Genomic DNA, 16,224 nt, shown 5'->3' with positions numbered 1-16,224 from the left:
AGGCCCTGGGACAGAAGTCCTCTGTGTTTCTCCTTTGCTAGCAAAGCAATAAACCATCTTCATTGCTTTTTGTAAAAAAAAAAAAAAAAGCAAATTATAATTCTAAATCACTTAGAAATCAATTAACTCTCAATGTAGCTCACTACCTGTCTTTGGAAATAAAATTTTATTAGAGAACAGCCATGCTCACTCAGTTAAGCATTATCTATGGCTGCTTTTGCACAAAAACAGCAGAGTTGGATACCGACCCTACAGACCATATGCTTGTGAAGTCAAAAATATTTACTATCTGGCCTTTTACAGAAAAATTTATCAACCTCTAATTTAACTGAAGAGAAAAATGATCATGGGGATATTATATAAGTAATACATAGATTACTGTGATTATTCTACCTTTTTAAAAAATAAATGTGGAGTTATTTTAAATCATGCAAGTTGAAGATAATAAAGCAAATAGAGTAAAATGTTACCAATAGGCAAATCTGGGCATTACAATAGTATTCTTGCTGTAGGCTTGCAACTTTTTATAACTTTGAAATGATTTCTAAATATAAAGTTAAAAACAGACTACCAACCAAAGGCACAGAGCTAGAAGCAGCCAAACAATATATGAGTATTAGTTAGAAAAGAATCTGATAGAGAACAATATCATGAAAAACCTTTGAGACTCACAGATGTGTTTAAATCACCAGTATAATTACTAAGTCTGCCTTAAAGTAAAATATTGCAAAGCAAGTCTGCATTAAGCGAAATAACAACCCCAAGGATAGCTAGGTCCTCATCATCTTAACTCATAAATACTACCTTAAAGAAACTTTACAGATGTAGTTAAGAACTTTGAGCTGGGTTATCATGGATTAACTGAATGGATTCTAAAAAGAAGTGTCCAAATAAGAGGTAGCTCTGACTACACAAAGGATGCAATGTGACCCCTGATGCTACACTGCTGGATCTGAAGACAGAGGCCATGGAAAGGAGCCAAGAAATGCAAAGAAGGTAGCTCCAGGAGCTGAAGAGTCAAAAAAACAGATTCTCTCCTTCACCCTCCAAAGGAAATGAGGCCCAGCTAAGAGCTGAATTTTTAGCGTAGTGAAACTAATTTAGACTTTTGACATCCAAAATAGCAAGAGTTTAATAAATGTGTACAGCTTTAAGACACCAAATTTGTGGTAATTTATTATAACATTTCTAGGAAACTAATATAATAATTTATTAATGTAATTAACTTAAACAAAATATTATTAATATAGGAAATGGGATCCTAAAGATATTTTTTATTTTATTTTGTAATCTAAATATACCTAATTTTCTACACAGAATGAAACAACAATCAAAATTCTTGCTTTGTTACTAAATCATTTTACATAGCTTCCAGCAATTACCACATTAGAAGGAATGGTTTATAGGCAAACTCTGTAGATTACCTTTATTTTTACTCAAACTAATAAATTTATGAATTGAATAAGATTTATGAATATGATTTTTAAGTTTAAGGAAAATTAGTGTCTTAATTTGTTGCTTTCAGAATTCTGTCACCAAAATGATTAAAAATATAAATTAATAAACTGAATATTAATTATAAACACAAATAACCATAGAGAATACTTCATACATATAAAGGCTTATCCATTGATTAAAAATTAAATATTGATATTTACATTTAAACACAGTCTTTGCTGTGTTTAAATGTAGATATCACCGTCTTTTTATAAAAACATATCCATGAAAAATTTTCTACCACTCCTACCTGAAATAACCTACCCAGACCATGCCAGCACACTGATCTGACTTGAAATCTCCAGAATGTAAGAAATAAATGTATGTTGTTTAAGTGACCCATTCTGTAGTACACTACAGCCTGAGCTAAGTCTCCATGCTTTGAAGGCAATCTGTAAACCATGGTTAAGGGTGCTAGAAGAGGTCTGAGGGTGTAGCTCAGTAGTAGAACACTTGCATAGCACATGTCAGGCCCTGGGTTTGATCCTCAGCGCCACATAAAAATAAATAAATAAAATAAAGGTACTGTGTCCATCTACAACTAAAAAAAAAAAGTTTTTTAAAGAATACTAAAGGGCAATATGTAAGCTACCTTGCAAATTTCTTCAAGGCAACTCATGATTACATGTGTACCCTGAAATAACTTATTATGCCCTAATATGTTATATGACTAACCCAGAAAAAATACTACAGGGTAAAATATGAATTTGGATTAAAAGATTTTGCATTTTCTAAATAAAACAAAATTATCAGATTTATTCAACTACAAAACCATAGTTTAAGTGCTCTTTCTGGTAGTAAACACTGCCACCCAATGGCAAATGTTAAAATCTAAAACCAAAGAATTGGAACAAATATAAGACCAAGGACTCACTCAAGAATAGAAACTTTAATAAAATATTTAAATGTTCCAATTTAACTGTCTCTCTAAATATTTATAATTATGTTTTATATGGAAATAAATATCATAATTTATTGGAGTACTAGTCCTAAACACCTATAATTGAATATTCACATATTATTCTACTAGTAAATTAGCAGGTTTCTAATTCATTCATTTGATAATAAAAAGAAAAAAATGGAGTGCCTACTACATGTCACGGACTATATTAGATTCTGGGGATACAAAGATCATCAAAACAATATCATTTTAACCTCGTGGAGTTTATATCACAATGGAAAAGATAATGAATCACACAAACACCATTATGAACTGTGATGAATGCTATGATTTTAAAAAGTAGGATCTAAAAACCTCACAGAACAGGGGATCTGACCTGGTCTTAGAATATTATTGGGATGGGGGTATTCTAGAAAGAAATTTAGAAATAAGACAGGTCTTGAGATAGAAAGGGACTAAGCACCTGAGAAAGGGAAATAAGTCAAAGTATGACTTTACATTTGTAAAGTTTGACTTTACAGATCAGAGGCACAATGCAACGAAACTATTCCATTAAATGACTTACATATTCAGAGTCTGCCTTTTAATCAATAATTTAAGGGCTTAAAACAAACAACTTCAATCCTTACATGAAAATTGTGTCTGAATTCAAATTAGAAAAATATGGAAAACATAAAAATATTTAAAAGAATTAAAAACATGTAAAAGGATTAAACAGCTTGAACAGGATGGGCACAGAGACAATGAGATACACACATAAAAGATGGCAACCTGTTTTTCATCTCTCCGTAAAAATCACATGCTGAAGCCTGCTGAGTATCTCTTTCATGTGTCTACTCCTACCATCCAGTCCACACTGCAGTTTTTCTGAGTAGACAGGAGAGAACTACTTAGCCCATTTCTTGTCAATTATGGCAACAATTTATACTTGAAATCTTTTATTTGGATTTTCCATTTATTTGAACTTCATATGTCTGGGGAAAACCGTATTGTGTGAATTTTGTTCAGAAACAGGACCCATTCCCACCACACATCACAGGTTAAATTCTCTATATTTCCAAAACTACCTAAGGTATGGATAAGACCTATATTTAGCCAACCAGATGTTTCTAAGCAAGACTTTCCATCTTCACAAGTGATACAAAGATGTGGTACAGTTTAAAGTTCTTTCCATCCATGCCTGCAGCTTGGAGAATCGACATAAGGATGCCAATGGTAGTATGCCAAGAAGGTCCAGTAGCAGTGATAGGAGTATTCTAATTTTCCTATTGCTTCATCTTTGCTATAGACCTAGCCTTCCTTTGTAGCTTCCTTTTTTCAAAACTGCTGTTTCCAGCATTCCCATCTTGCTTGTGAGTTGTCCAGTATCCTTTTCTTTTTTTCTCCCCCGCAACCCCCGCCCCTGCCGAAACTAGGGATTGGACCCAGTGTAGCTTTATCAATGAGCTATATCTCCAGCCCTTTTTCTAAATTTTATTTTGAGAAGGGTCTCACTAAACTGCCCAACCTGGCCTGGAAATCGTAATTCTTCTGTCTCAGACTCCCTATAACTCAAATGACAGGTGTGTGTCACTGTACTAGGCTTCAATATCCTTTTGTTAGGAAATAGGCTAAAAGAGCCAAAATAAATTGCTAAAATAAGTTAAAAATTCATGACCCTCTCTTGACACATTCTAGAGGTGAATAGACTAGTGTCACTGGTTACTACAGTAGTTGCCATTTACCAGTCAAAAAAAAAGAACTGGACAACCTAATAGTTGTATACAGCATTCCCACCCACAGCCTTGAAAACAAAGCCACACTAGCTGCAAGGTAGGATGAGAACTGTGTCATGAGGCTTTAAGGCCAAGGGATAAACTAAAAGTCAGTGGATCCTATTTCCAAAAGAAACAAAGGCCTCATACAATAGCACATGCCTATAACCCCAACAGCCCAGTAGTCTGAGACAGGAGGATCAGAAATTCAAAGCCAGCCTCATCAAATTAGTGAGGCCCTAAGCAACTCAGTGAGATTCCATTTCAAAATAAAATAAGAAGTGTTGGGCATGTGGCTCAGTGGTTAAGTGTGTGTGGGTTCCATTACCAGACCAAAAAAAAAAGGTGGGGGAGAGCAGGATGAATATTGGAAAATGGTATTCTCTCTCCAGTAGCTGACTTTTCTAATTTAATAAGCAAGAACTACTTCTGTTGTTTTCAACCAAAGACTCCCAGGGATTCAGAAACACACATGAGAGAGAAACCTGAAGCCACCATGATTAAAGGAGTTGATGGGGGAAACATCACATTTTGGAGTCCACTTTGAAAATCACTGTACTATTATACTCTCTACATATGAACATAAATTCAATTTGTTGTATTTTTTATTTTGATATCTTTTTAAAAATTTCTCATCTATTTCCATGTTTCAAAGTCATCTTAAGAGATCAATTCTTTCCAAAGTTGACTTTTTCCCTTATGTGACTTAACTAAGATTTAAATAAATTTTATTAAGTGAAAAATGTCAGAGAAACCACAATGTCCTTCATTCAGTAGGTGAATGGATAAACTGTGATATATCCATATAATGGGATATTATTCAGTGCTAAAAAGAAATTAGCTATTAAGCCATAAAAACACATTCTGGAAACTTAAATACATATTACTATGTGAAAGACGTTAGACAGAAAAAGTTACATATTAAATGATTCCAATTTAAGTCACATGCCCCATAGTAACCATGTTTCAGTCAACAACAAACGACATATACAACTATGTTTATATCACCTAGTGACACCATACAAGTACACTATTAGGATGTTCACTCAAAACTGCCTAACATATCTTTTCTCACAATGCATTCCCATTATTACACAACACATTACTTTACATGACATCTAGGAAAGGGGAAACTGGCGAGACAGGAAAAAAGATTAGTGGTTGCCATGGACTGAGGAGGGAATGATGACAAAGCAAGCACAAGGGATTTAAAAATGGATTCATGTCACAATACATTTATCTAAACAGAGAATGTACAACACCAAAAATGAACCCTAATATAAACTAGGACTTTGGATGACAGTGATTTTTTTAGTGTAGATTTATCAATTCTAACATCTGTACAGCTCTAGTAGGAGATATTGACAATGAGGGAGCTCTGCATGTGTGGGACAGAGATTTCTGCACCTTCTGCTCAACTTTTCTATGAACCTAAAACTGCTATCAAAAATGAAGTCTATTTAGGGCTGGGGCTGTAGCTCAGTGTCAGAGCACTTGCCTCCCTTTTGTGAGGCACTGGGTTCAATCCTCAGCACCACATAAAAATAAACAAATATAATAATGGCATGCTGTCCATCTACAACTACAAAAATTTTTTTTAAATGAAGTCTATTTAAAAAGCCATAGAAGTAGACAATGTCATACAGGTGTCTCTTCTTTTATCAATATATTACACATGTAAATATCATTATCTTTGAGAAAAATAAATTATGACAAATTTAAACATTACACAATATAAACTGGTGTGCTTTTCAAAATGCTACACTTAGTATTTTTTACATTCTTTACAATTACAATATTTCTTGTCTGTTTGGGTTTGTTTTAAGTATTTTTATAGGAGAAGGGTGACACTTGGCTTTACTTGTGTCACCTATCTTTAAACTCCTATGTAATTTGGTAAAATGTATCAAACAATAAAAATATGAGAGCAGATGATTAAGAAAGAATTCAATGAAAAAGTTAAGGCTGGGGGAAAGAGTGATGGCTGAGCAGAAGTAGTAGAGATATTGTACAGAAAACAAGGAAACACAAAACCCAGGCAGGACAAACATGAGGCTTGTCCTCTGTGTTCTCTTAATAAGATCCCAGTTTCTGGGTGGTAACGTACATTTTTAAAACGAACAGAGAGTCAAAAAGAGTAAATAAAGTCAAACAATATCAGAGGACAAAATACAATGGAGGCAACAAAAATCTGTTATTCTAACCCAGAGAATCTAGTTCCAAATAACACATTCTATAAAACTGCCAGTTTTTGAATCTCATAAAGATTACCTATGCAGCCCTCACTTTAAAATGTCTAGTTCTTTGATTATTCCCTATTTGTCCTAGAAGCAAATATTTCTTTCCTTTTTACCTCACTGACTTCTCCTTAGTCTATATATCGGAAATAAAAACATCATTTTCCCTCTAATGATTTTGTTCATAATTACACCAACTTTTAATTCTACTTTTTTAAATGCAGAATCAAGACTGGGTTTGAGACTTTGTCAAAGAAAACTATCTGCACATTGTGTTAACAACAGCATTCCACCTGGCCCTCTACCCTCAAAATATTCACTTTCAAAGATCAAATCCTTAATTAATAAATAAGAATATAAATAAGAAAAATATAAAATTTGTGTGACTTCTACATAATACTTTATAATTTATAAATTACTGTCACATTATTCTTATTTCAAATGTGTGTACACAAACACACATACATATACATTTCTTAGGCTATTCATATTATAACTTTTCTTTAAAGTAAACATGCCAGTATTATGAGTATTTGCTTCCCCATTTCTATTTGCTTATAGAAATATCAGATTCAGGAAATTATATGATTTAGGGCATTTATACTGGTGAGAATAATAGAATGTGAATAAGCCAATAAACAAAAACTGGGAAAATGAAAGGTAATATTTTGAACCAGGTACATATTACAAAACCCTCAGAAAATAAAGCATTTCAAAGATGGCCTAATAGAAGAACAGAAAATGGATAGAGATGTTCATAAAGAATTTCATACAACATATTATTCTTTTGCTTTCAAGACTAGCAACTGAAGACCAGTTTGCAAACATTATGTGTATGAGTTATTCTTCTATTTATTTCTCAGGCTTTAATTTAAATTGATCTCAATGTACTATTTTGCATATAGAAAAAGAAGTAATCTGGGTTTCAGATTGAAGTTTTTAAAGAAACAATATCTCCAGGCACTAGAAAAAGGAAGGAGAAAAGTCAGAAATGATTAAAAATAGCCAGTAAAATATATACCCCTTTAATCAAAGAACTCTTATAAATTTGTAACAATCTATCATAATCACACTATATATTCAAATTCAATTTAATAAGAAATCACTTAATCTTTTGTAGTTGTCATAACTAATATTCTAAAATGTGATAACATGGGTTTAAGATAGGAATAACTTATACAAAGCCTAAAATAACTTACAAAACCTAAATAATTCCACTAAGAAAATACTCAGCATACTCAGTAACACTTTTTATAAAATGTCATCTCAAGAATGATGAATACAACTACATGAGGAGAACCTCCTCTTTGGTTTTTACTTGGAAATGTCTAACAGAAACTAAAGCTACTATTGCTGCATGGTGTTATAACAACACACCATCATACTTTTGTAATCAGTGAGTTATGCAATTAGTGAGTCAAACTCTATTGACGAAATTAATACATTGACACAAGGAAGCCTTTCAATATGTGAACAAAAATATAATTAGCAAAAGGTAGGCTCTGGGTGGGCAAGTGCATAGATGACTAAACCTATTCCTTAGTTTAACTCCCCAATGAAAAAAAATTATGACTTTATACCCAGATGCTGAAGTAAATAAAAACTCCCCAGCATAGTCTAAAATTAATCTTAATGATATATATTTATAAAAATTGTTAAGTATTATTTCCCAGGAATCTTTCTTTTATAATAGCCAGCCAAATACTTAAATCTTTTAAATACCTTTTGAAATATTCTCATGTTCTTTTTAAAATAGCCACAAGAGGTCAGTCTTCCCTAAGAAATGAGTAATATAATGCAGTACCTTGTGAGATAACCATTTATTTTTGCAACACAATACTTAAGTTACCCATTATAAAGTAAATTTGAATGTACCCTATGTTGAATATAGTGAAGTCTTCAACTCTTTGGCGATTCAACAAAAATTACATTAGATCATGATGATCACACACCCTACAACTTAAAAAGTTTCATATATAACTTCATTTAATCCTCAAAATAGCAAGTAGACAAAATCTTTACCATTTCTATTTGTGAGGATGCAAATTTTATTAAGAAGTTAATTGTTAACCTGAACATTCTAAAAATAAAAACAAATACATGTGATTTGGGTATGCAAACTTCAATAAAATGAAAATAGAATTTGTATAATTAAATACATGTTTCAGAAGCTATTACACCACACAGGCTTACCTTGCCAACTATCATTACAGACACACAGTTTTTCTCCTGTCAAGTCACAGTACCCATGATCTGGACTGCCGCAGTTGGCTTTACAGTAAGGAATGTCACAAGCTTCACCCTTCCAGTACTTATCACATTCACAATACACTTGACTGGGAACGGAAACACTGGTTGTACACTTTCCATGGCCAGAGCAATTGTTAGGACAAGAATTGATTCTGTAAAATATAATTCATATATACTTAAATTCAAGATAATTAAAAAAAAATTTTGGTTGATATTTTATAAACTTTCTAGTTTTTATATTAAGTCTTATTTGCTTATTAATTTAATACAGTTTCACAATGTAGCTTCAGCCCGTTTTACAATGTAGCTTCAGCCCGTTAGTCTGTAAGCTTTAACTCTCATGCATTTATTTGCAATTAGTCTTAGTCTGTTCAGTAAGTTTACTTTGCTACCAAGACTCCAAACATCGAAGGACTACACACACACTCAACATCTACAGAATCTGTATGGTTCCAAGAACAATTTTTTGTAAATACTTAAGTATTTTTAATAAATATTTTACAGAAAAAAATTAAATTCCATGAATACCTGAAAGTCTATAAGAAGCCAAGACATAACTTTGTTATATAACAGTTAAAGCACATGCTACTACCCATACACTCTTAAGAAAAAAAGGGTGTTTACCAAATTTCATTTTAAAGTTTTTAAACTAATTATATTCTATTATTTATTTTATAATATATATATTATATAATAATAGATATTATACTATAAACTAATTATATTCTATTATTTATTCTCCATTGCATACATTTTTGTATATATTACATAATAAAGAAATCCTTTAATAAATAGATGGTTCAGGGATATTTTGAATATTTTATTCCTGGCTTAATAAAAAAACCCTAGTTATCAATTTCTACCTTTATGAAGAAAAGAAGAAAATTAAGGTGTAGAATTTCTCTGTGGCCATTCCAATGAAAGCATCGCTGGCTACTTTACTTCACCTTGGGATTTCTAGATTTAAGTGCCAGACACATAATAAATTCTCATAAGTACTGTTTTTCGGATTTTTAGAGGGAGACAGTAGTATACCCACATACTTTTATCTCCTAAGCTGATTCAGTGTTCTCACATGTGTCATAGGAAAAAAATACCAACTTGAAAGAACTGATTAAAAAGAAATTAAATGACATAATATATTATGTCATTTAGGACAGTCTCTGGTCTAGAGAAGGACTACCAAAACTTAGCTTCACACCCCTCTTCAAACTACAAATAAAATACATTAGAAATACAGAAAGGCAGCTCTGCACTCCCTGCATGCTCATGTATCTGTTGCTACCAATAAAGCTACACTGGATTTTAGGCATCTGCCAACAATTTTAAATTTTGTAATTAATATTCAACCAAACTTAACTTGCCACCATAACATCCTCAGACTTAGATATTATCCCAACATGGGCTTAGATAGCATTTGGTGGTACATTGTTACGATTTCATCACTTAAGAAAGGATCCTACATATAATTTGAGTAACACACTAACCTGCTCCTGACACATAACACATAATACAAAGATAAGTTTTGTAAAAAAAAAACTTACGAATAAAAAATGTTGAAACCAGTTAGGTTATATGCAGCATCACTAAAGAAGTGTAACAGTGCATAGCCAGATGTTGTAACAACTTCAGGCACAGTTTCATTTCCCCTTACTTCAGGAACTATCAAACCACTAAAAAAAGAACAAAATTAAATATTTTATCTATACATTATATATAGATGACTATTAAATTAAGTAAAAATTAACTCAAAAACATTCTTATTACAATCATTAAGCAGCTATATTAGAACGAATAATTCTACAGTAAATAAATCAAAAATGAGTCCTATCCATTTCTACCCAGTTAGCTCTACTCCTGCTGCAATACACAATTACTCTCATACCACCTCACTCTTTTTTCTCATCACTATAGGACTGCATGTTCCATTTCTCCCTTGATTGTGCTATCCATCCCGCCACAATACCAGTGTGGTCTTCTACTTAAATCATATATATTTTCATTCAGAGCTATCTTGCTACTCTACCAAGTGATCCCATTGGTTGCAAAGTCCAGTAAAGCTAGAAGAAATGCTCTACATTAACTGATTACAATAAAATTCTATTTCACACTGGATGCAAAGACACATGCCTGCCATCCCAGAAGGAGGATGGCAAGTTCAAAGCCAGCCTCAGCAACTTCACAAGGCCCTGTCTCAAAATTTAAAAAGGGCTGAGGACGAAGTTCATTGGTAAAGCACCCCTAGGTTCAAGCCCCAGTACCAAAAAATAAAATAAAATTCTAGTTCTCTAGTATACTTCCAATACACTCATCTAGGCATTTCAGGTAATTTTAAAATACATGCTTTCTATGCTCTTTAAAATTCTGTATATTTATGCAAACTGTATTATTAATATATAACTATTTCAAAACAAAATATTGTTCTTTGAGGCCTATATGCACACATAAGAAAACTAATCTGGGGGTAGAGGAATAGAAATGTATAAGAAGTAGCATTTCAAGTAACTGGCACTTATCTTTAACCTATTTATTCATGGGGAAAAATTACATATCTTCACTTTCTTATACCATACTACCCTCTTTAATTTGTAAAAACATGCAATGAGGAAGAGAATAAGCTGCTAAAAAACTACATAAATAAAAATAGCAAATTCCTTTAAACCAAATTAAATTTGTTTAGGCACCATTACAAACTGAATTCCCTTGAATCATATTTTACACATATTAAATATTAGTCAAATAATTTATTTTTCAAACACAAACTAAAAAGTAATCAACTCTTGATTTAATGCTTTAGTAATTATTATTACAAATACTAGGTTATAATTATATGACATCTACTATAATCATTGTATATATGATTAAGTCATATAAAAACCTTCACTTGGTTCTACCTTGCTACTCCAACAAGTAATCGTATAGCTTTACCTTTTCCCACTGGTTGCAAATTCTAGTAAAGCTAGCAGGAATGCTCCACACCTACAAGGAAACTAAGATTTTTTTAAAAGAGACTGTCGACAGAATTCAAATTCTGTAATATCAATCTTAGCTACACATATAGTGATTAAAGAACTAAAGCCTAAAATCACATAACATGGACTCATATTCTGACTCTATATCACTTATCAGATAGGCAACTTGGCCACTTACAGAACCTTTCTGTGGTTCAATTCTCCATTTGTAAAATGGCAGTGATAATACCTAAAGGATAATAACTTGTACATAGTGATCCTTTAGGTATTATGTTTGTTATAAATAATTTGTACATTGCCTGGCACTAAATGAATACTAACTAGATGGCCAACTGCTATTTACTGGTTTATGTGAGTCCTTGCGTATCCCTTCATATGTTTTATGATCAAGTTTTCAAAACTACTTACTATTGTTCTAAAATACAAAGTCTTTAATGTGTCTACATCTTTCTACGTGTTTTTCTCTACCTAGAATATCCTATCTGGCCCCATACTTTGTCTACCACGTTTCTACTCATAAAATTCACCATGAAGGACTGGTTACTTTTTCTGAAATTATATAGCCCTCTTTTATAACCTGATTAAAATACACTTTTTCACACACTATTATGTGTGAAAAATCTGGTTTCATGCCCCACTCCCCTTTGTGCAAGACTAGTGCATACTAAGGAATTTGGCTGGTTTTTGTTCTCAGTTCTTGGAATGCAGCCTTTAAGTCCTTGGAATTCTTTGCTACTCATGGTAGGCCCTGGAAGTTTTTGCCATTGAGGTGACTTATGATGGGCCTCTAGAGTTAAGAGACAATTTAGGATGGGGGATAGCCGCACCAACAAGATAAGCCACTGAGTAAAGGGTTGGGCCATATATGGCATCAGCCTAACTTCTAAAGAGAAGAGGGAGTTCAAACTCACAGCCAAAGATTCAATCAATCATGCCTACATAATGAAACCCCAATAAAAACTCTGAACAACTAAAACTCAGGTGAACTTCCTTATTGGTAATACACATTGACTAGTTGGATGGGTGACATATCCCAAGAACACAAAGCTTTGTACCTGTAATCATTCCCAACCTCATTTTCTTCAAATGCCTCTCTTTATTTGGATGGCTCTGATTTCTATCCTTACAATAAATCTATAGTCAGAAGTTTGGCAGTTTCCTGAATTCTAAGAGTCATTCTAGTCATTATCATCCCCAAACTCATAGCGAGATGGTTATAAGTGAGGGTGGGGACCTCTAAGCTTACAACTATTGTCGAAAGTGAAAATAGTCTTGTAGAGGTGAGTGGCCTTAATCTAGGAAGTTTGGCCCAACTCCAGGTGGCTGGTTTTTAAACTCACTGCAATGACCTGGGCCTTACTCCTTACTATACTATACCCACCACCCCCACCCAGGCTTAAGAAAGTCTCTGGAACTGAGCAGGTTAGTAAATGTGTATTGAGTAATAGTACCTACACAACTGGTACATTTCAAACACAATTCCAATTAGATTCTGATTCTTAGCAAAATGAAGTACAAACAGTAAAAATCCTAACTGGCTCTATTACCTATTAGAAGTAAACAATTTCTGATTCTTAATTCTTCAATTATGAAATGGGGATACTTTGTGAGAATGGGAGATCTTTGTGAGAATTCAATGGCATTTAAACTATTCAGAACAGGCTTTTTTTTCTATACCTAATATATTTTTCTTCTACTCATAAAACTTTATAACATCTATAGACATACATAGAAAATGTTTTTAAACTGAGACTTAAAATACCTTAATAAGTTAAGTCTATGTGACTACTAAGAATGAAAGTTTGAAGCAACCAAGATCCCTACATTGTGACAATTGATAGAAATACCTCCTTTACTAAGCCATCACACAATGCATACCTTAACCTTTTCCCTCAGAATTTAAAATTTCAGCATTTCACTAAATAAATAGACAACTATTAAAAAAAAATCTATTTCTCAAGCTAGAACTCACCCTGATCTACCCAAATATATAGTTCAAAAAACATATTCAAACCATTTTAAAAGAATAAACTATACAGAAAAAAAGAATATTTATAAAGAAATCTAAGGCCAATATAGTAGTTATTTATCCAGGCTATATTAACATTTTATATATACACACACATATATATACACACACACACACACGCACACACTTAAGCTGACAGAGTACACAAAATAGTATTATAATCATCTTTGAAATTTAGCCATCAATATGTGCATTAAATTTATTTTTGAGTATAGGTCAATATATTTTTAATTAACAAATTATAATACTCACTTCCCTAAAACAGACTATAAATTCATCAATTAAATTTACATAATTACTCACCTAAGAACAGCTATTAAAGGTGCATATATTGAATCTCCATCATACACATACATATGATCCCAGCTACATTCTGTGGCAAAATGATTGAATCTTAATCTTAACACTGCATTTGGACTGAAAAATATTAAAATATTTTTAAATTAACAAATAATACACAAAACACAGTCAAGAAATTTTAGATAGAATATTTTATTAAAAACCTATTTACAGATCATTTTTCTATATCCTCAAATCACTAAAGTAAAAGATTAATGAACTGTCATATCTAATTTGTAAAAATGAGACTTAACTTTCAAAATCTGTTAATAGGCCATATGCAAGAATCACCATTTTCTAAAAATTTAGTCAACAGATTCTGTCTGGATTAAGGTAGAGATTACATAGCTTATACACATTACTGAAACCTTACTGAACTGCCTACTAAAGTGGGTGCATTTCATCATAGCCAACTGTATTTCTATAAAATTGATTTTAAAAATTCAATGTTCATAATGAATCGGACATAACTTTCCTAAGTTCATATATAAACACCACAGTGTTACTCCACATCACGTACAACCACAAAAATGGGAAGTTATACTCCATCTATGTCAAAATACATTCTGCTTTATGTATAACTAAAAAGAACAAATTTAAAAAGTTTAAAAGACACACATTAAAAAATTTCAACACTCAAGAAGCAACTATTCTTGGGCTGGGGTTATGGCTCAGCGGTACAGAGTTCGCCTAGCAAGTGAGGAGCCCCTGGGTTTGATCCTCAGCACCACATAAAAAACAAATAAATAAATAAAGGTATTGTCCAACTACAACTAAAAAGCAAATATTAAAAAAAAAGAAGTAATTATTCTCATTTCTATAGAACCCTTAGGTGGAGACACTAAGTTCTCCAAATCATAATTGAAAGGTCTCAATGCAATGCTATTTTTTAATGATTACTCAGTATTTTATTGAAATAAGCATACTGTAACTGATCCAATCCAGTAAGTTCTGATGGAACTAATTTATACCTCCTGTAGTGATTCCACCAGCTATTCAGAACATTTTGGGAGGAATCTCTTTCAAAACTACCTTCAGAAGCTTTTGTCTGCTACATGCAATATACTATTAACAAACAGAAACTAGAGATACACAGGAAAAATTTAAAACCCTAAATTACATAAAAAATCTTTTTTAAAAACATGCTTTTCCAAATACCATACTTTTAAAAATCACAAATCCATATCAATTTACTTGTGATCTATTCACAATGCTTACATAGATAAATTCAATTTCAAGTCCTAATTAGGATATTAATTCTTTCTTCTATAAAATGTTCTTTTTTAAATACCCTTAAAAATAAAATGCTGAATAATATAAACCAATGGCATAAGTCACCATGGAATATTTTTAGACTTTCTATGGAGTTTTTAATTCCATAACAAGATGCTTTAAAAGCACCAAAAATGCCTATTTAATGCCATAGTAACTCAAAAATTATTTATACACACACACACATATATCTATTCTTTATATATATATATATATATATATAAAATTTATTTTTCAGTTTTCAGTGGACACAACATCTTTATTTTTTATTTTTATGTGGTGCTGAGGATTGAACCCAGTGACCCGTGCATGCCAGGCGAGCCCATTACTGCTTGAGCCACATCCCCAGCCCCACACATATATCTATTCTAATATCACAAGTGAAGGGGTACTGTAATTTATAAAATATGATTTCTAAAAATTGTAAATCCCATCAAAAACATTATGAAAATAATGCATAATGAAAATAATGTTAATAAGCAATTAAACTATAAAATATAAAATTATACTTTTTAATAAAAATACTTTTTATACCATTTAATGGCATTAAATAATCATTTTTATCTTTTAGAATAAAATTAATTCAACTCAAATTGTATACTTACTAGCCTTCAATTAGCCATGTACATTTAGTTTTATACTTATAGTTAATTGGACCATCAGTTAAATATCCAGACGGTTCTGTTAACCTAGAAAGGAAAAATTATGAAAATAATTACCTTAAAGTAACTTTAAGACATAATAAAGTAGTATGAGAAAGTTCAAAATATCATTAAGCCAAAGAAATAGGACAGCTGTTTTCAAAATAGAAGATATATTTACAACCTAAGAAAACTTTCAAATTGCCATATTTCTGAGAGAATGTGACAATTTACTTTAATTACTTAAATTAGGCATAAGAAAAATACAAGACAACAAAATAAGAAGTAATAAACAATAGGAACAAACTCACAAGATACTCTAATTATTGATA

General features: G+C 31.9%; 1 protein-coding gene across 7 annotated transcripts in view; it reads right to left on the bottom strand.

Annotated features, from left to right (window-relative positions):
* Positions 1-16,014, bottom strand: part of Atrnl1 (attractin like 1) — a 708,669-nt gene extending 692,655 nt beyond the window's left edge. For all 7 annotated transcript variants that reach the window (XR_007349210.1, XR_007349211.1, XM_048807394.1 and 4 more), the window contains exons 1-5: positions 15,857-16,014; positions 13,944-14,057; positions 11,568-11,618; positions 10,184-10,312; positions 8,583-8,791 (exon numbers count right to left, since the gene is read on the bottom strand). Coding sequence is in view for 5 of the 7 variants with exons in the window: in XM_048807394.1 (XP_048663351.1) it covers positions 8,583-8,791; positions 10,184-10,312; positions 11,568-11,618; positions 13,944-13,996 (442 nt within the window). In the remaining 2 variants the exon portion in view is untranslated. The remainder of the gene's footprint in view (positions 1-8,582; positions 8,792-10,183; positions 10,313-11,567; positions 11,619-13,943; positions 14,058-15,856) is intronic.
* Between the last annotated feature and the right edge of the window lie 210 nt (positions 16,015-16,224).

Source organism: Marmota marmota, unplaced genomic scaffold (genome assembly GCF_001458135.2).
Source record: "Marmota marmota marmota unplaced genomic scaffold, marMar, whole genome shotgun sequence".
Classification (NCBI taxonomy): Eukaryota; Metazoa; Chordata; class Mammalia; order Rodentia; family Sciuridae; genus Marmota; species Marmota marmota.
The sequence above is the reverse complement of the archived record's forward strand: the minus strand, read 5'-3'. Positions and strand labels throughout refer to the sequence as shown.